Source organism: Molothrus aeneus, chromosome 17 (assembly GCF_037042795.1).
Source record: "Molothrus aeneus isolate 106 chromosome 17, BPBGC_Maene_1.0, whole genome shotgun sequence".
Classification (NCBI taxonomy): domain Eukaryota; kingdom Metazoa; phylum Chordata; class Aves; order Passeriformes; family Icteridae; genus Molothrus; species Molothrus aeneus.
The window spans coordinates 852,376-873,245 of NC_089662.1; the positions used below are offsets into that span (position 1 = coordinate 852,376).

The 20,870-nt window shown below is 57.3% G+C and overlaps 2 protein-coding genes across 2 annotated transcripts; one reads left to right on the forward strand and one right to left on the reverse strand.

The window, feature by feature from the left end:
* Positions 1 to 1,653: 1,653 nt before the first annotated feature.
* On the reverse strand, positions 1,654 to 7,685 carry RAB5IF (RAB5 interacting factor). Its single transcript, XM_066561380.1, has 4 exons — positions 7,501 to 7,685; positions 5,892 to 5,995; positions 3,942 to 4,071; positions 1,654 to 3,388 (listed from the first exon to the last, which is right to left on the reverse strand). The coding sequence occupies exons 1-4, from the start codon at positions 7,627 to 7,629 to the stop codon at positions 3,347 to 3,349; spliced, it is 405 nt and encodes a 134-aa protein (XP_066417477.1). The 5' UTR covers positions 7,630 to 7,685; the 3' UTR covers positions 1,654 to 3,346.
* A 3,478-nt stretch (positions 7,686 to 11,163) lies between these two features.
* Positions 11,164 to 20,537, forward strand: MYL9 (myosin light chain 9). The gene is made up of 5 exons (XM_066561480.1): positions 11,164 to 11,262; positions 12,456 to 12,530; positions 18,310 to 18,513; positions 19,565 to 19,726; positions 19,863 to 20,537. Exons 3-5 carry the CDS (start codon positions 18,330 to 18,332, stop codon positions 20,033 to 20,035), a joined length of 519 nt encoding a protein of 172 aa, XP_066417577.1. The 5' UTR covers positions 11,164 to 11,262; positions 12,456 to 12,530; positions 18,310 to 18,329; the 3' UTR covers positions 20,036 to 20,537.
* The last annotated feature ends 333 nt before the right edge of the window (positions 20,538 to 20,870 follow it).

Here is a 20,870-nt window from a genome sequence, read left to right on the forward strand (position 1 = left end):
TTCATATGTTGGCTGAGGTTTAATTGATTTATCTAGTTTAATTGGTTTATAAAAGAAGTTTATTTGAATATATTGTCTCAATGTTACAAGCTTTGTGACACCTGTAGGCAGCGGAAAGCCAATAGCTGTGAGCAATCTTTGCAAGCTTGGGAATCAACCTGGGGAACTGCAGAGATGGTGACACCCCATGAAGAGGACAGAGGCTCCTTGGGGGGTGCTGCCACCCCAACAGGCACTGCTCGGTGCCAGGTCTAGCTGGGCTCTGACAGCTGGGATCAGCAGGACTTGAGATGCCTGGGGGCACAGCCACCCTCCAACACCCCTTGGCACCCACCCCAGTTTTCTCCCTTTAAGACCCACAGTGACTTGCATTAATTTCAGCACATTATGTGCCCGGAGGCCAAGGACACCAGAAACTCCTTTACCAGTTCCACCACACAAAACACTTGCTGCTCACCTCTCAACAAGGTTAGGCCAGGGAATCTCTCTCTCTCCTGCCAGGGACTGGCTGCTCTTTGCTGAAAGCCAAGGTGATGTTCTGCAGGTCTGCAGCTTAGCAGGGAGCTGCACTGTGGGCAGTGCAGCCTCCGTGTCAGCTCCATGAGGATACAGCTGCTGCTGGAACTGTGTCCCAGCAGCTGGGGCTCCCACAGCCCAGCTCTCCAGAGCAGGAAGGACATTGTTCTCCCCGAGCTGAGGCTCTGTGGTAGCACTGAGCCCCACCAGCCATTGGCTCTTTCCCACCAAGGAGTGCAGAGTGCAGAGCAAGCCTGTGCCAGTGCAGAACTGTGAGGCAGGGGTGCTGCCCAGGCCCTGCTCTCCCACAGCATTCCCTGCTCCTGTCAGCCAAGGCTCTCCTGTCTTCCCAGCACCAAACCACGCTCTCCGCTACACCATTCCCGTGTCAACCTCTTAAATCCCTGCAAGTGCTCCCTGTATTTACAGTTCTCATCGTTGGCAAGATGCTCAACTCCCTTCTGCTGGCTGCCACATTGCCTTGAGCTTAAAATTAACCCCCCCCTTCATGAGCAGGCACCAAAGATTTAGTTCTCCTGCTGACCAGCACAGGGGGTACCAGCTCCTAGCCCCTGAGGCACCCCTTAAAACAGGAACCTGAAGAGAGAAAAACCTGCAGCTGGACAACAGTAATCAGTAAATTCTCTGCAAGGAGCCTTAAAGATACCAGAGGCCAATGTCTGTTCACGGTCATGATCCTCCTTGGCTCAGGTTCAGCTTCCAGCCACTGGAACTGCACTGAGCTGTCCAAGGAACTGAGCTGGTGGGAGCACAGGCAAGCAAGGAATAGAGCAGAGGGTCAGGGAAGCAGCTCTGCACTCTCTCTGCACGTGGTGCAGCAGTGCTCCAGGTCCTGCTCCAGACCACACCTGAGCACTCTGGAAGGAGCACTGGCTCGGTGTCACAGGGCAGGAACAGTCACTAAAAGAACAGCTTGAACAGGCAACACGGCTTAGCCTGCTTAGCTGAAGCATGGATCTAAGCATTAGCTACCACTGCAAATGCTTCTGGCCTCTTCTCAAAGTGCAGCACAAGAGATCCAAGAATCCCAAAAACTTTACCAAAAAATCCAACTCTGAAAGGAATCCCACACTCCCACCATTTTACAAAACATCAAAGACCAGAGGACACAGAAGCTGCACAGTGGATTATTCAGGCAACATTTATTGGAGCATTTCAAGTATACAATGGTTTTACTGATGGCTGTAAGCAGCTAAGATGCAGACAGATGCCAGCAAGAAAGGGTGACCTAGCACTAGCAGGCTATGCAATTGTCATAGGAAATTAATGATTTCAGCTAATAGGAGGGGAAGAGAAAGTAGCAGACTAAAAGTTTGGGCAAGTTTGGGGATAGGGAGGAGAAAATAAAGAAGTTTTTTGGAGATAATTTACTTAAATTGGCCACTCACAAGTAGCAGAAGCTGTCTGCTATTGCACTCTTCCCTTGGCATCCCAAGGACCTAAAATAACCAGGGCTGTTTCTTCACCAAGAACAGGCAGATTTTCCCTGGTAAGAATGGAGGCTCGCCCAGGCTCAGCACTTGGAGATTGAGATCCCTGGCTTTGCACTCCCAGTGAGAGCCAGGCTGTGGCACTTCCACCAGAGAGGAGGCAATGCAGGCTTGCAGCAAGAGCACACTAAACTACCAACCCCTCACTATAAGGCAGCGTTAGGTCAGGACTCTTTTTGGGTGCCTGAGCTGTTTAGAGAAGCAAGGACCACATGGCAACAAGACTACAAGGTCCTGTGACAATAACAAGGACTGTGCGTGTTTCCCAAGAACTATTTCTGAAAGACACGATCTTAAAAAATACCTTAAAGCAGAGACTCCCCATCGATGCACAAAAAGGGCATGACTAGGGAGGGACTGAGCTATGAAGTGATCAAGCACCTCCCAAACCACAGGTTGTATACTCTGCCCAGTTGGCAAGTTGGTACTTCTGCATTTAAGATAATAGCTGCCTCGATTGTGTTTTAGTGTCCTGCATTTATGAACAAAGAGCAGTTGAATTCAAGAGCTTAAAACCAAATTGAAACACTAACATTTAACAGGGTATCTCCAGAATGACTCCTTCGAGACTACGAAGCTCTGAGGTATGTGATGGCAACTTGGTAGTCAGGCTGGCAGAGTGCAGTGGAGCTTTTCTAAGCCTCCTGAATACATCTTGGTTCACCAAATGAATCAGTTCTTCCTAGCAAAATCACTTAAAAATTTGTCTTCAGCAAAAAGCATTTAAAAATTCAGATCGACAACTGATTTGCAAGTAAAACAAAACCAAAAAAAAAATAGAAATGGTAACAACACAGTCTGTTTAATCAAATCAGATCTGGTTACTACAAAAACATGCTAAGGACAGCCACCAGCTCACGTCCTGGGTGCTGCTGTGCCTTCTGCCCACATACCTACAACTGCTTTTGAAACACTGTTTGTCTAAAGGACAACCATGGAAGACAAGTCAGAGTTTAATGACAGATTTCAAACAGAGGGCATACATACATTAAATTAACAGATTCAACCTTCGGCACAGGAGTTGGATAAGAGTTACTGGCTAGAGTCACAGAAAGTTCCAAATTTGAACAGTCTTGAACCACTTCCAAAAATTCCAATGGCTTTTTAATAGTTCCAATAATTCACGGGTATATAAAACAGAGACAGGCTTCTCCAGCAGAAAGAAGAGTTGGGGCTCCTCCAGGCTACCCAGACCACTGGTACATAGGAGAGCTGGTTTGACTTCCCCACTTTGCCACCAGTCCACTAAAGACTAGGATTTATTAAAACCTTCTCTATTTATTGACAACTGATTTAACAGGCAAATGCTGCAGACTGTGTCAATCATAGTGGATGGCAGTATAGAAGATTATCCAAACCACCTGTGGGGAGGAAAGGAAGGGAAGGTTATTTGGATGCTTCTGGAGAGGTGTCAGACACAGCAAACAAGCCTCAGGCCCTGCTCTCAACAGGGGACTGAATTCCAGCTTGGAGGTGATCTTGGGGAGATCTTAGGATCAGCACTTGCCCCAAATGGTGGCATTCAACTTGTCTGCCAGCCTCTCCACATTAAAATCCCACCACAGCCCCTCCAGGGATTTAGAGGCACTAGCTAATCAAGTGCTGTGATCAGATACTTGGGGGAGGAGTAAGGGAAAAACAACACCCAAAACACCAGTCCAGGTGTAACTAGTTCGAGATGGAATGGAACTCCAACAGGGTATCTGGGACAGAGGAGGGAGTGGTTGATGCATCCATTACTACAGAGAAACCCCAGGTGTCAGCACTGTGTTTCACAGGCAGCAATCCCCATCATTGGCACTTGGTGCTAACACATCTGCCTTCTCTCACCACATCCCCTGCTCTCTTCCCAGGTCTTCGGAAAGTGCACCAACACAATTCACAAATCATCTTAAAGACAGCAATAGGCATTACCAGAAACAGTGCAAAAGATGTCATGAATCCCTCCTTCGTTAGCTCCCACGTCCCACCATATTCCTCCTCATCTATCTGCTGGAAGCTGCTGAAGTAGAGGTACAGAACACCAGCATTGATCAGGCAGAATCTGCAGGGAGAGGTTAGGAACCATCATTGCAGTGATACAGGCTGTAGGTATCCCACGTGCCATACAGTGAAATATCTTCCATCCACAACAGAGAGGAAGCAAAGAGGAATTCTTTTCCTGCAATGCTTCCCAGGCAGCTCAGACACTTCCTCAAAAGAGCCCCTCCAGGGGAGCTTGCTAGGTTGGGATGAAGTTCACTTGACAGGGCACAACCTACTCCTAGTAGGGCTCAAGAGGCAGAAGTCAAAAGCTGGAGGTATCCTCAGATGTAAAATCTGCAGGTTCTCCTGTCCTGCAGATTGACAGCAGCTCTGCCTCCACAGAGAACCTGTGTGTGCTTCCTGATTCTCAGGCAGCTGAGAGGGAAAACTGTCACCTCCATGCTCAGGGTTAGATCTCTGTGAGCATCCCAGGACCAAACAGGGAAGAAATAAGGGCCACAGAGACTCAATAGTGCCCTGGAGCCCCAGCACTAGAGTTCAGTCTGAGATACCTCAGTGCTCTCCAGTCTGTGCTGAGCCGAGAGAACAAACACGACCTTCTGTTTGTCCTAAGGCAGGTTTGGCTTTACACCAGCCCAGCCTGGGGCTGGGACAGGTCTGTGTCCTGCAAGAAAGGTTGTGTGGGAAGGGTGGGATGACAACACATACACAAAGTGGGTGACCAGCAGCAGGCTGGAGCAGCTGTGTCACTGCACAGCACAGAGAAACCACACAGACACTTCCAGAAACTTTTGGTTTTCCACTGTACATCAAATCCTTCCTGTCTACGTTTAGCACAGGAATGGGCTTAGGTGCCTGAAGGTGCCTTGTCAATTCATGGTGACTAAGTAAGAACAAGGAACTGTTCCTGGGGGCACTTCAGATTGAACTGTTTGTTGTAGCTAACCTGGTCCCTGCTGGAGCATCACCCCTCCCCTTTCTTGCCAAAACCAGAACACTTGGGACGAGGGACAAGATGACAACTGAATTTTGCCTAAGAAAAGCTGTGATGCTGGAGCTTGACCATTGAGACCTTGGCTAGGCAGAGATATTTGCAAACAGAGGCTCCCCAGAGCAGATCCAGCATCTTCCCAGAGCAGATGTGCAGAGAGCAGGACTGTGTCCCCACCTCTGCACTTGAACACTTCCAGGCACATGTCAGGCCCAAACAGATTTTCTCTTCATAACTCACTGCAGCCTTCAGACACCTCTGGGGAGGTGACCTGGCTCCCAGGGATTCCATGCACACACACCCCCTTCAGGCACTGCCTTCCCCACCCCATGGCTGAAAGGGCCATGTCAGGAAGCCAGGAGTGCCGCCAAGCTCTGCTGGTGCCACTGTGCCTGCTTGGGACCTCCAGCCTCTCATGTTCTGAGCAAACCTTTTCTTCTTCTCAGAGCAGCTGCCCCTGTCTGCTGAGAGAGCCTCCTGTCTGAGCAGGGCTCAAAGACCAGGACAAGCACACCTTCCCCATGGATGCTCCTTCCTGGGTGATCACAGCAGGCACCACACTGCCAGCCCCCCCCACATGTGCAGGACACACTCCAAGGCAATTGAAATGCTAGCTCCCTTCTTCTGCCATTGCCCCTTTTAATAGCAAAACAAATAATAATGTTTAGAAGTATTAATCAGGCTGAGGAGAAAGAGACTGATGGCCATGTTATGATTTGGGTGAATTTCATGGCAAGCAGCAGTGGAATGAAAGGCTGGCTGTGAGACACAGAGCAGGCAGAGCCCGCCTTTAGCCAGCCCACTGTTCACAGCACAGCCTCAAACAGGCTCCCAGGCCAACCCAAACGTGCAAACGTACACGAGACAGAAAAGGAAATGAACCTTACACTGCTATTCCCACGAATCCCTTCAGTGGAACTACTCCCCAGATGATTCCCAAAATAACCGCAATGATCTGCCGGAACCAGTAGATCACATCTAAAAACTCGTCCTGAGGAGACAAAGCACAAGAAAAATGTTGGCATTTATTAAGTTTCTTTTTTTTAAAGCACCACACAATTAACAGGTGAAAATTCAGCATACTGAACACTTAGTTCCCCACTCAGAGTATAAAATATTGCACTCAGAACAGATAAAGCAGTGTGAGGCATTGTGCACCCTGGACTTCTCTGCTTCCACATTAAACACACAGCTCTGTCCTCCCATGGGCCAACTGCAGAGGCTAAAAAGTCTCTAGTCCCCTTATTTACTAAAGGTGCAATAATAATCTCCTGGAATAAAAGTTTAAAGAACTGTTTATTCTTTGAGAATGCTCTACCCACGTTGGCCCAGGCCCTCCTGCACCTCCTGCTTTCGGGGCTCAGGGCAGCTCCAAAGCACAGCTGTACCTCACTCGTGCCATGAGGACTCCTGTGCTTCCTGAGCAGCAGGGCTCTGCTCATCCCTCTGTCCAAGGGCCACACTCCAGTAGCTACTGTAGCCTAGCAGCAGGGCTCACACTTCAAAAAGATTCACTTCAGCTCACATCTCTTTTCTCAGCCTCCCCAGAACTGGGATTGTCCCAGCATCCCCCCAAACACCAAAGCCTTTGTGATCCCCCAAAGCCTGTGGCATGTGCCAGCTGTTCAGCTCCTCACAGAAGATGGGAATCCATGTAAGATACAGACATCTCTTCTGGTCACTGCTCTTGACAGGCAGCTCAGCCTTCGGTTCACCTCCTACTGTATCAAAACATTGGCACAGCCGTCCCTGTTCCCCTGCTGACTCTGAAATTCCAGCTCTATCTGCCAGAGGCGAGGGGGCAGGGATACACGAGCCCCACCAGTCCGGGGAGCCACAGGTAAGGAAAAAGCGACACAGATTGCTGTCTGAGCCCCACGGAAACGGAGCGTGCCCCTTGCCCCGGCCAAAAGCAAAGCCAGCAGCGGGGAGCAGAGGCCGAACCTGCGCTGTGCCCGGGCACGGCAGGGCTGCAGCGGCAGCTCCGGGCACCGGGCGGCCGTGCTGCTGGGAGGCGGCACAGGACAGGCGCCGCAGGAGCATACGGCACACGGCCACGGGGAAACTTCGGAAAGCTCAGGCTGCCGTTTCTTGAACCATACAAGGGACATTTTTATTTTATCCGAGAAGAGTGTTAAACCACAAGACAAAAGTAACGGCGGTGTCTCAACACCGTGTTTCCCTTGGCTCCACGCCCAAAGAGCAAAGAGCCGGGCCATGGGCCGGCACGGGGGATCGGCAAACACGGCTCCGCTCCGCGAGCACTCACCGCACAGCCGCCCCCGCCGCTCCGGGCTGCGGGCACGGGGCGCTGCCGAGCCCCGGCACGGCCCCGGCACGGCCCCGGCACCGCCTCAGCCCGCCGGTCCCCGCAGTGGCTTCAACCGTGCTCGGGGACGGCGGCTCCTCCGGCACCCCCGCGGGACGGAGCCGCCGCGCCGGGCGGGTCCCGGCCCCCCCTCAGGGCCCCCTCCGGTCCCGCCGCCCCGGTCCCACCTTGTCGTGCCAGGCGGAGTCGCTGCGCAGCGCTTTGCCCCACACGGAGCCGCGCCCGGCCGCACCGCCGTTGGCCACCGCGTGGTGCTGCGGGTGCGGCGGCTCGTCCCGGCGCCGCCCGCCGCTCATCCCGCTCCGCCGGGATCCGCCGGGATCCTGCGCCGGGATCCGCCCGCCCGGCCCGGAACCGGCCCGGCCCGCGCGCGCCGCCAATCGCCGCGCGGCCCCGCCGCACGTGACACGGGCGGGGCCGCGCCCTACGGCGGCCGAGAGGGGCCGAGAGGGGAAGGGAAGGGAAGTCAAGTCAAGTCAAGTCAAGTCAAATCAAGTCAAGTCAAGTCAAGTCAAGTCAAGTCAAGTCAAGTCAAGTCAAGTCTCGGCCTGGCAGGGTCATTCCCCAGCGGAAGGGCCATTCCCCAGCGGAAGGCCCAGCCAGCAGTGCCGGTGTTGCTGGCTGGGAGTGGCACAGCCCTTGGCAGCCCTGCAGGGTCACCAAGCCATCAAACAGGCCGCCCCGGGGGATGCCGGTGCTCAGCCAGGCTGAGGAGGCTCCACACGATTTGGGTGTATCTGTAGGATACACAGGGTCATGCAGCTCCTTACGTGGTTGTTCACCTGACCTTAGAGCAGCCAAACGTGTGGGGGATATGGGGAGAGTTATCACCAGTGCAGCCCTAAAGATTTGTCTCTTTTTCATGTTCTTGCCTTCCAGGAGCAGTGGCACTCAGACCAGTTGCACTCCTGGAGAAGCCTGGCTCTCACTCTGTTACCTCCTCAGCACAGGATTGTGTGGGTGGAGAGGAGCCTTAGTGACAATATTCCAGGTGTCCCTGGCAGCTGATTGGTGCTGCTGGGGCCACTCTGAGCACTGCTGGAAGCCCTGGATCCTGTGGGGATCCTCACTGGTGCCCTGTGTGGAGCCGTTCCTCCCTCCCCTGCTGTACACATCCCCCTGGCACTGGCACACCATGAGCCCTGCTGTTCCTTTTTCCCAGTAACAAGCCCCAGGCCCAAGGTGCTGCATTTCTTGTTGTCCTGCAGGCCTGCAAATACGATGTGCTGAGCATCCCCAGAGCCTGGCTGCAGCTCCAAAGGCTCCAGCAGCTGCTGCTTTGCTGCCAGCCGGACTGGAGGCCGTGGGTGCAGGCTGGGCCTGCGTGGGCTGTGTGGGGTCCTTGTCCCAGAGCTCTGATCACTTCCAGCTGGGGAGTGTAATTTAAATACAGATAATGCAATATACTAATGGACTTATGGAGAAGTATCTTGCCCTGCTCCTGCAAAGCCATCAGGCCCTGATCACCTCCAGCCCCTTGGGCGTTTGCCAGAAGCCAGAGGCTGCTCCAAGCCAAGGCAGCCTGGCAGCATGGCCAGGAAGGGGCCAGTGTGGGGTCATGCCTGTGTCTTTGGCAGCTCCTTTGCCTCTGACCCCCACGGCAGGGCCAGGCCAGACGTGTCCAGGCTCCAGCCCTGCTCCCCAGACACTCCTCAGGTGCTTGGGGAGAGTGGAAACAGTGTCCCTGTCCTTGTCCCCACTTCACAGGGATGGAAATGTCTTCATGGTGATTACAATACCTGGGTCAGGGAACTGACCTAAAATTCACACTCTTTAAAAAAATGGCTTGTTTTACTCCATTTCCATTGCCTGATGCTGAAAGTGAGAGAGAAACAAATTGAATTTGGGCTTGAAAGAGCCACAGAGAGACAGGAGAGGTGCCAGAGGGCACAAACAGGCCCTGGTAAGGGATGTGTGTTGGCAGACACATAGAAGCAGGGACCAAGTATGATATGGGCAGCCCTGGGCACAGACAGGGAAGGCAGGAAGGGCTGAGGGGACAGCAGAAGTGACCCAGCTGCAGGGGCTGCAAAGCTGGAGGAGCTGCCATGTGCCTGCAGCCCCCCTTCAGCAGCTCCCCCCGCAGGGGCTGGCTGCACACTTGCCCAGAGAAAGCAGAGCTCAGTGAGGGACTGCAGCCACCCCAGAGGGGCTGCAGGTGGGTCCTGCTCCTGCTGGGCTCCTGGGAACACCTGGACCCTGCTGAGGCTGGGCTTCTCCAGCACGGAAAACTCTGGGACCAGCCACGGGGTGGCAGTTCAGGCTGGCTGACTCCCGACAGGGGCTTTTTGGTGTTTTTTCTTTTTCTTTTTTTTTCTTTTTTTTTTTTTTTATTTTATTTGTGTGTGTGTGTGTGTGTGTGTGTGTCCCCTTTTCTTATATTTTTTATTAAAAAGACAAACCTTCTGGGGCCTCCCTGTCCAGCTCACGAGCATGGCAAAGGTTCTGTGCTTTCCCTGGCTTGTGTCCACCCTGGCATAGCATCCAGCAGCATTTCCAACTCTACTCCTGCATTCTGCGGGCTTCTGAGCCCACAGTCTGTCCTTCAGAGGGGCTGCAGGCAGGATCCCTGCTTCCAGCCAAGGGTCAGGAACCTCTGTGGCTCTCCCCCCGTTGCAGATTTCATCCAAGCAGCACAGGGACACGGGCAGGGTGTCCCCAAGTCAGGCAGGCTCTTGGCAGAGCAGGTCACCAGCCTTCTGAGCCAGTGGGAGCAAGCTCCATGCCTGGGGCAGGGTCTGGCCAGCCTGCCAGAGAACACACCACTGCTTTTATATCAGGGCTGAAACAGGTTTTTGGACTTTTTAGCTGTTGTTTGCAGTGATGCCCTGCAGGAGAATGGCAGCTGATTAATTTGTGCCACTGCTCATTTCTGTTCATCTGTGCCACTGCAAGTGCAGTCTGTGTGCTCCATGCTGTCCCCTCTGATCAGGGTCTGGTCCTCAACCTCAAGTTCCCACATCTCCATGGGCAGATGGAGCTCCTGGGAATGCTGAAGCTGGGCAGTCCTGCCCTGGCTGCCCACTCAGGGCTGGGTCCCCAGAAGAACAGTCCCTCTCAGAAGTACTCCTTGTGTGTCCCTCTTCCACCTTCCTGCTCCTCTGCAGGCTTAATTCTGCCCCTGCTGTTGTGGGACCCCACAAAACAGAGATAAACCTCCTCTGGGATGATGTCTGGAGGGGCATCACCCTCCCAAGGGGGATCCCCCAGGACTAGGAGCTCCTCTTGGTGACTGCAGGACTGTGATGAGGCTCAGAGTTGCTGATGGGAAGGAAACAGTGAGCAAGAGCTGCTGTCCTGGAGAGGTGCCCCAGGATCAGCGTGAGTCCTGCCTCGGGTGGAGGAGCTCCCCATCCCTGTTTCTCCAGGCTCTGCATCCCTGCTTGGGAATGGGGCAGTTCCCCAGCTGTTCTCCGCCCCAGGCCACTTGTTAGAGACCTTTGAGGGGCCGCTTGACCCTTCTGGCCGCCGTTCCCTTTGTGTGGCGGCCCACGGTGCAGCCTGTGGACACTCCCTGGCCTTTCTAGGGACCCCAGGGCGCTCCGGTCCCAGCAGCGGGGACCTGCCCTGCCTCAGCCAGAGCTGCCCCAGGGAGCTCAGGGAGCCCCGGCCCGTGTGCCCCCGGCAGTGCCACCCTCGGGGCGTGGTCCCCCCGTGTCCCCGGGCGGGAGCGCGGCTCGGCGGTGCCCGGTGCCGTCCGGCGCTGCGCATCCCCCGCGGCACGGGGCACGCGTGGGCCGCCGCTTTCGTCTATATAAGGGCGTCCCGGCCCCGCGGCCCCGGCCCCGCCGCATTCTTCTGCCTTGTATGGGCCGGGCCGGGCCGGGACCCTGGGCCCGCCCGCCCCGCGGAGCCGCGTCCGCAGAGCCGCAGAGCAGAACCCGCACGGCCCCAGCTCCGGCAGCGCCCGCCGCTCCCGTGAGGGACAGGTGAGGGGACGGGGACGGGAACGGGAACGGGACCGCCCCGGGACGGGAACGAGCGGCTCCGGGATGGGAACGAGCGGCACCGGGACGGGAACGAGCGGTCCCGGGATGGGAACGAGCGGCTCCGGGATAGGAACGAGCGGCTCCGGGATGGGAACGAGCGGCACCGGGACGGGAACGAGCGGTCCCGGGATGGGAACGAGCGGTCCCGGGATGGGAACGAGCGGCCGCGGCGGAGAGAGAGGGGCGGGATGGAACGGGAGGGATGGAGCGGGAGGGATGGAGCTGGAGCGATGGAGCGGGAGGGACGGAGCGGGAGGGACGGAGCGGGAGGGATGGAGCTGGAGCGATGCAGCGGGAGGGACGGAGCCGGGGGGATCAGGGGAAGCAGCCCCAGCCGTCTCGGGAGAGCAGGGGCAGCTGGCCCGTCCGCCTCGGGGAGCAGAGGGAGGCAGCCCCGGCCTTCCTCCACCTCTGCGGTGCTGGAGCTGGTGCCGAGGTCAGCCCTGGGACGGGTCGAGGCGGCAGGACGATCCCCGGTGTGCCCTGCCGGGTATCCTGTACCCGGGCAGCCTCTTGCCAGGCCCGGCAGAAATGTCCCGGCAAGGGCAGGTGGGGATGGGTCCCGAGCCGAGCTGAGGGTAACTGTCTGCAGTGCCTTGGAGCTGGGATACCCCGGCTTCCCCGGGATGGCAGAGCTGCAGGAGCAGATCCTGCTGCCCGTGCCTTCACCCACCTCCTGATCTCTGAGACTGTTCCAGTCTGGAACATCTGCTTTTCCTCCAAGTCCTTTTGCTGATGACCAGGGCCAAGATCCAGATGCATGAGTGATGCTCCAGATATCTCCCCAGTGGCCTGGGAGCCACTTCAGGCAATAAACTTCTTTAAGGCAGAAAAGCTTTATTTAGCTCATTTCCTTCAGCCTTAAGTGCAGAGGGATGTTGTGTTTTGTTTAGTCTTTCCCATGAAAACTTGAAGCCCTCCTGGCTTCCCTCCCAGCATGCCCTTTTGGTACAAAATGTTTCGACTGTGATAAAAGCCAGGCAAGCTCTAAAACATGGATGTGTAGGAGAAGGGGGCGGCCGGAGCTGAATTCTTTGGAGTGGAACATCCCCAAGTGTTAACAACCACTGCTGCTGACCAAAGATGGTTGGGTTCCTTCAGTCGCTGGAATTTTTTCCCTCTCTCCCTGGCAGGCTCTGTGCGGTTGTAGGAGGAGTTTGCGGTCACCTCCCCCCTCCGAGGCGCTGCGGCCACATTCCCCCGCCGAGGTGAGCCCCTTAATTCCCCTGGGAAAATAGCGAACTCCGGCCAGGACACGTTCTGCTGACTGCCCGAGGCCATGGGGACCTTGTGCCCGTGGTCCCTTTCCCGGCCTCCCCGGGCATGGGGAGGGGCTGGGTGCTTTGCACACCGAGGGTGTCTGTGCCAGGGCTTCTCCTGGGGGCCGCAGAACCTGTGCTTTGGAAGGATGTGTGTGTCACACGGTGCGTTCCTTGTCTCCTGCACTTGGTGGGAAGCAACTAGTACAGAAACCATCTGCTGAACTTGCAGCTGAGCCCCACAGCTGTGCCTGGACCTGGCCAGGTCCCCAGTGCCTGGTGGGAGCTGGGGAGGGCTGGGATGAGCTCGGCTCCCCGGGGGCCGCTGCACACTTTGCTCTGACTGATGCTGCCCTGGCCCTTCCTCCCTGGCATCAGGGCCGATGGCTGTGGCTGGACTGGAGACCCAGCCCAGGGCTCAGGGTCTGCTTTCCTCTCACCTCCAGGCTCCCTTTCCCACATCTCTAATAAGGCCATAAAAGGAGCAGAATGGCAGCTGCCTGCATTCCTGCAGTGTCCAGTGGGCTGAGGAGTCCTCCCGCAGCTCCCGGTGCCTCTGGCTGGCAGTGGGGCTCCCCCAGCACCAGAAGCCCTCTTTGGTGAAGCTGAGCAATGCCACATCCCACAGGCATCCTGAGCAGGGCTGTGCTGGAGGAAAGGGCTGGTTTAACAACAAAAGAAGCAGGGAAGATGAGCTGCTCCCTGCTCCCTCCCCCAGTGTGACACCCGGTGAGCAGCCCCGGGGCTGTGAGAGGTGCCTGCGCTGGCAAAGCTTTAGGGTGGAAGGATGTTCCCCCCTCCTGTGCCAGGGACATGCACAGGGCACCGGCTCACCCCGATATTCCCCCTCCTGTGCCAGGGGCATGCACAGGGCACCAGCTCACCCCGATATTCCCCCATCCTGTACCAGGGGCATGCACAAGTCCCCAGCTGACCCTGCCAGCCCTGTGCCACCCTGGAGCAGGGTGGGAGCTGCTGACCTGCCGGAGGCTGCACGTGGTGGGGGCCAGCACCTGCCCAGCAGTGAACGTGGCTGCTCGTGGCTCGCTGGTACTCACAGCTCTCCTTGGGGAGCGGCCCTGGGTAGAGGCTGGAGCACAGCCCCCCCTGAGGAGCCGATGTTTGCCCTGCAGGAGAGTCCCTAGGGACAGCCTAGGCTGCTGGAATCGCTCTTTGCCTTCCTGACCCAAAGCACCCAGGGGAGGCACATGTTGCCAGGATCCTGGGGAGGAGCTGCTGGAGCAGAGGTCCCTGGAGCAGATGTCCCTGCCTGGCTGTGACAGGGACGGCAGGGCAGTCCCACTGCAGCCCCCTCAGCACGTCCAGAGGTGGCTCCTGCTGGAGCAGCTTCTGAGCAGCCCCCCATGAGAAACCTTAGCAGCATATCCTGGGAGATCACAGCTTCAGGATCCATGTGAACACCCCAGGGACTGGGGACAGGCTGCTGCCACCTCTGCCCGGTCCCCTGCCTGCCGCTCCTCCTTTGTGCCCCCCGGGCTGTCACAGCACCCTCAGCCCAGCATGAGCTCCTGCCGGGACACGCAGCACGGCAGGAGCTACAGGGGAGGGTGGAAGCAGGCAGGAGGGGAAGGATGGGGCTGGGACAGGCTGCCTGCCCTGGTGGCACTGCCCTTTGGTGTCCCTTTGGCTTGTCCCACCCTCCCCAGCACAGCCAGGAAGCAGCACCAGGATGGAGTTGCTTGCTTGGTTTCTACCAAGGAGGAAACACATGGCAGTTTATATTTCTGATAACTGTGGGTCCTTTCCTCTTTCAAACTAAACTATTTACTAATTTATGAGCTCTTTAGGTCAGCCCATGGTCCCTTGGGTCTGGCTCTCAGGTGGGGAGGCACAAGCCTGGCAGGAGATCATTTTGCCTCCACTGCAGGAGGCTGGGAAATTGTTTTGGCAGGAGCAGTGGCAGAGGGACAAGGGGACAAGGGCAGCTGTGACAGGGTGAGCTGGGGACCAGATCAGCATGTGGCTGTCACCCAGCACTGACCTCCTTGGCTCTGCTGCCCAGGATCCACAGTTCCTGGGCTGGGGCAGTGCTGGGATGGGAGCAGGACCTGTGTCCATGTGTGTCCCTCCTGCTGAGGGGACGCTGGAGATTTGGTGGCTGCACCATTTGTCTGAGCTGAGGCCAGCCCAGCTTGCAGGGCATCATGGCCAGGCGTTCCCTGCAATGCTCCTGGAACTGGGTTTTTGGGAATCCCAGACAGCATGGCTACCAGGGGAGCGTGGCCATCAAGCCCTTGTGCACAGCAGGGACTGCTCCAGCTGAATCAGGTCTGGCTGCAGATCCCCACACAGAATCCATGCACAGGAACCTCCCCCCACACTGACCCAAAAATCTCTTCTCAAGTCCCAGCCAGCCCAAGGCAGCTGTCAAACAGCAGAGATAGAATGACTGAGCTGGACCTTGGGACTGAGCATCTTTCCTGGGCACATTTTGGATCAAACTGCAGATCCATGTGCTGTCAAAATTGTACTTCATCCTGCTGAAGAGCACTGTCTCTGTGGAGATGGTGCCAAGCTGTGCTGCTGCTGGTCACAGTCAGGGCAGGGTAAATATTTGGATAATATTAATTCATGTGGTGAGAGCAAAACTCCTGCTTATTTCTATAGTCTTCTGCTAATAATTCTGCTAATTATTGGATGTGTTTTGAAAGCTGAGCCCAGTGCCATGGGCCAGCAGCAGAGCTTTTATTTCTGGCTCTGACTCGGCCTGGTGGTGTTGTGGTGTTGAACTGAGCTTCTCATGCTGCTGCCATGGGATGTCACCGGCCCTTTCCACCTGGGGGTGTCACTGGTGCCACCTGGGGGTGTCACTGGTGCTTGGTGGTGCCTGGCAGGGCATGCAGAGAGGGGCTGACCTCCTGCAAAGAGCTCTGTGGGGCTGGAGGAAGCAGCAGGCAGAGGCGGACTGGGGGATGAGGTCTCTGCTAACCCAGTGTGGGCACAGCTGGGCTCCCGGTCCTGCTGCCCCCCTTGGCTGGCTGGTGACAAACATCTCTTTCCAGGTGGGCACTGGGAAAGGAGGGAGAGTTCAGGGGATTTGGGGTGGTTTGGTGGCTGCTGTCAGGTGGTGAGATCAGCACAAGGGAGGGGCTGAGGGAGCTGTGGATTCCATCCTGGAATGGGAGGCACAGGGGGGATGAGGGAGGACTCCTGGACCATGTTCCCTGCAGATGAAGGGTCCCACCTGGGTTCTCTGGGTGCTTCCACAGTGGAATGGGAGCCTTGTCAAGATGTGGGAAGAGTGCCCAGCCCCTTCTGAGCTTGGCTGGTCACCATGGTGTGTTGGGCTGTGACCTGGCACTGCCTGATGCCCTTGGAATGTCCTTCCAGCACAGCCCAGCTGTGGGAACCTGGGGACCACAGCAGGCTGAGGACCTGGCTGGTGGTCCTCTGTCCCAGCCCTTACCTCTGCTACCCCTTGAGAAAGTGATAGCAGGAGGGGAAGGAGAGACCTGGAGAGTGGGTCTGGTGTGGGGAGGGCAGGGGGAGTCTCTCTGGAGGTTGTTTGCTCTGCTCTGGTCCATGCCAGCACCAGGGGATGTTCCCCAGGTCCCTGTGGTCCCCCTGGGGTCAGCACTAAGGACCCAGCTGGGAAGCAGCTCCCAGAGCCGATCCCAGGGCAGCCCCCTCAGGGTGTCCAGCCCAGCAGGGACAGTCCTGCTGCACTCACTGGGCTGTGTCTCCGTGAGAGAGGATGTGGCTCCTGAATTGCTCCATCCCTGGGCACTGATGGGGAGCCCAGGTCCTGCTGCCCACCAGGCATGGGGCACTCAGAGCACAGGAGTGATTCTCTGCTCTTCCACTGTGGAACCCCTTCATGATCCATTCATTTGCTATTGCCCCAGCAGCTGCTGCCCAAGCCAGACCCTGGCCAGGAGAGCCAGGGCTGTGTGTGAGGGAGGAATGGCTGCAGCACAAACACGAGGGCTCAGAGCACTGTCCCTTCCCTGGGCTGGCCTTGGGCCAAGCTGTCCCACAGGACCATCCCAGCCTGTCCCACAGTGTCCCACAGGACCATCCCAGCCTGTCCCACAGGCCAAGCTGGGCTTTGCTGCCATCCTGCTGGGCTGAGCCTGGCAGGATTCCCCTGGGAGGAACTTGAGCATCCTCTCAGGCAGAGTCAGAGGAGCAGGGTGCTCCAAACCCTGGGTGCATCCCTCAGTCTGGCAGTGTGGGGACACCACCAGCCCCATGCTGGGAGCCCGAGGGGGCCTGGATGCAATCCTGGGCTGGGAGTGGGCTCTGCTCCAGCCCTGTTCCTGCTGGGGGCCCCAGTTCCAGCTGGGCACAGCAACCCTCACCTTGGAAGGACCAGGTTTTCCTGCTGTCATCCTGCCTCAGTGGTGCTTGGGGTCTCCATGGTCCCTGTGCCATTCCCCATGGGACACACACTGCCCCAGCTGTGTCCCCACAGATGGGTCTGTCCCACTGCTGCCCATCCTTCTCCTGGAATTCATTACCTGTAACAACAGCACCATCCTCAGCACCCTGGGCTCTTGGCTCCTCTCCTGCCTCTGCAGCCCTCTGAGGTCAATGGTCCCCTCTCTCCTCTGCCTCTTCCTGTGGGCTCCCTGGACAGGGTGGGGGTCACTGGGACAGGGAGGGCAGCAGCAAGAGGCCTTCAACCCACCAAGGGTGGGAGGGATGGATGGATGGATGGATGGATGGATGGATGGATGGATGGATGGATGGATGGATGGATGATGGATGGATGGATGATGGATGGATGATGGATGGATGATGGATGGATGGATGATGGATGGATGGATGGATGGATGGATGGATGGATGGATGGATGGATGGATGGATGATGGATGGATGGATGGATGGATGGATGATGGATGGATGGATGGATGGATGGATGGATGGATGGATGATGGATGGATGGATGGATGGATGGATGATGGATGGATGGATGATGGATGGATGATGGATGGATGATGGATGGATGGATGATGGATGGATGGATGGATGGATGGATGGATGGATGGATGGATGGATGATGGATGGATGGATGGATGGATGGATGGATGGATGGATGGATGGATGGATGATGGATGGATGGATGATGGATGGATGATGGATGGATGGATGATGGATGGATGGATGGATGGATGGATGGATGGATGGATGGATGGATGGATGGATGGATGGATGGATGATGGATGGAGGGAGGGACATGAGAAGCAGTGTGCTCACAGCAGATAACCCCCTTGTACTGGTTGCTGGGGCTGCTTTGGCACTGTGACACAGAGGGCATGAGGGTGACCTTGGCAGCTGGGCTGGGTCTGGAGAGCCTGCCAGAGCAGGGGGAGGTGGAGAGGCACGGCCACGGTGACTGAGGTGCTGAAACCTCCATGCCCATGGCCCCAGGACTGGCACCCAGGTGGGTGCTGGGCCGGGTGTCTCTCCCTGTGCCTGGATATGCAGAGAGGACAGGCAGTGAGGGGGTTTGGGGGCTGCCTGCAGCCCTGGGGGATGGTCCTGGGGAGCTGCAGTGAGCAATGCCTGCTCTGTGACTCATCAGAGCTCAAGTCCTGCCCATCCCCACGTCTGACCCTGTGTCTGTCTCATCTCCCTCTGTTGCCCAAGTATGTGACAGCTAGGGAAACTGAGGCACAGCACCGCAGGTGCCACGGGCAGTGTGTCCCTGCTCTGGCCCCCTTGCTCAGCCTGTTTCCAGCCCTCCTGATGCTCCTGCCCCCAGGTACTCCCCCAGCCACCAAGATGTCCAGCAAACGTGCCAAGGCCAAGACCACCAAGAAGCGCCCCCAGCGCGCCACCTCCAACGTCTTCGCCATGTTCGACCAGTCGCAGATCCAGGAGTTCAAGGAGGCTTTCAACATGATCGACCAGAACAGGGATGGCTTCATTGACAAGGAGGATCTGCACGACATGCTGGCTTCCCTGGGTGAGGACACCCTGCCCCGTGCCCCCGCAGGTCCCTCTGCCCCCAGCACCAGCTCAGGAGCAGGGAGAGCTGCAGGGTGACCTTGTGCCCATACCAGGGTGACCTCGTGCCCACACTGCCTATCCTGGGATGCCTCAGAGCCCAGGGTGGGATTTCTCTGCTCCACCAGCTGACAGAAGGGGTGTTTGTGAGGTGTCTGAGTGCAGCAGCTCTGTGTGCTGCTCACAGGTGCACTCACCAGAAGGGAAGAGACCCTTGGAGCTGGAGAAGCTCTGCCCTGGGAGCAACCACCAGCTGCAGCTATGGAGTGTTTGAGTAGTCTCACCCCAGCATGTCTCTGGGGCTGTCCCATGTGGAACAAAGCCCTCCCGTTGCTCTCAGCTGGGGTGACAAAGGCAGGTGCCCGTGCTGGTGTGATACCTGGGCTGGTTGAGACTTGCAGGTCTGTACCCACTCCCTGCCCTGAGCCATTCTCCTTTGCTGCAGACCATGGCTCCCTCCTCCCACCCCCGTGGTACTTCCACTGCGCTTTGGGAGGTCTGTCAATGATTGACCTGGCAGCCAAACCTGTTCTGGAGGTCCTGCCTGGCCACGGGAGGGATCTCCCTCCTCCCAGGGAGCTGGAGCTCAGGGAGCAGAGAGGGGCCAGTGCTGGGGGCAGGACCTCAGCAGAGCAGCTGAGCCATCCCCGGTGCACCCACGGGGGAAGCAGTGCTGGGGACATCAGCAGCACGAGGCTTGTGTGAGGACACTGCTGCCCCTCTCCTCGGAGCTGTCAGGGGATGGGAATAGCCATGGGTTTCATTCCAGTAACCCCCAAATTAATTACTGCACTTTCCCCAAGGCAGAACTTGTTCCCAGGTGCAGATGAAAGCATCAGGAGAGGTGCTGAGGGGGCAGCAGTGGGCACGGCAGAAACTCCCTTCCCATGTTGGTGGGGTGGGTGAACAAGAACCAGCAGATCAATCTGCAATGGATAAAAGCCATTCCAGCTGTTTGCATGGGAGCTGGGGAGCAGGGCCCTGCATCCACCCGCTGCCTGTGTCCCCAGGGAAGAACCCCACTGATGAGTACCTGGAGGGGATGATGAGCGAGGCACCAGGGCCCATCAACTTCACCATGTTCCTCACCATGTTCGGGGAGAAGCTGAACGGCACCGACCCCGAGGACGTGATCCGCAACGCCTTCGCCTGCTTCGACGAGGAGGCCTCAGGTAGAGCCCAGCCCCTCTGCCACAGCCAGCACGGGGCTGGGCCACAGCACTGCAGGGACAGTCCCCAGGCAGCTCCAGAGCTGTGCCCAGCCCTCCTGGTGCCCCCTGCTAACGCTGCCCCCCGCCCTCCTTGCAGGCTTCATCCACGAGGACCACCTGCGTGAGCTGCTGACCACCATGGGGGACAGGTTCACTGACGAGGAGGTGGATGAGATGTACCGGGAGGCGCCCATCGACAAAAAGGGCAACTTCAACTACGTGGAGTTCACCCGCATCCTGAAGCACGGGGCCAAGGACAAGGACGATTAGAGCCCTCGGCCACCGACCCCTTCTGCCCATCCCCTGCACATCCCCCGCCCCCTGGCCCCCCTTGCTGCCCCACAGCAGACTCCTCCCACGGGAAGCACCTCCCAGGACCATCACCCTGCACCAGGACACGCTTGGAGGGGACGCACTCCCATCACTGTGCTGCCGTGTGCCCATCCAGCCTTCCCCTCCCATCACCTCTCCCACACACTGGGTGCCCCAGCCTTGCTGTGACCTCCCCCTCAAAGCCACCATGCCACTGGTCCCGGGGCTGGGGTGAGCATCCCCTGCTGACCTGCAGGGATTTGTCTGGGTCCAGCCTGAGCGAGCCCATTCAGGGCCACAGCGCAGAGGAAAAGCCTCTCTCCCTCTCCTCCCACACTCCCCCTTCAGGAAAGAACCCCCACTTTGTTCCTCCTCCCTGGCTGTTGTATGGCTTTAGAGCCTGAGATCTGAGGGATTCAGGAAGCTGGAGGGGTGTATAAAGGCTGATGGGTGTGACAGACGTGTGCTGTGTGTGGCTGCCTCGTGCCCCCGTGCTGTGCCCGGGGCTTTGGGAAGGTGGCTTTGGGCACTGCAGCTCCTCACCCTGCTGCCCTTGTCACCCAGGGCCCCTGGCAATGCGGCAGCCTGGTTTTGAAGCCAAATTGCTCTCAAATGATGTAAAATCAGCTTAAGCATAATTTTCTGCTTTAGCTGGTGGGCTGAAGGTTGTTCTGCTCAGTCCCTGTGTCAGGATGGGCAAGTGCCAGCCATGCTCCCCACATCAGCTGGCCCAGGGTCCCAGGGGCTTGGCCACCTTCTGTGTCACCCTGCACGGGTGGGGGAGCAAGAAACA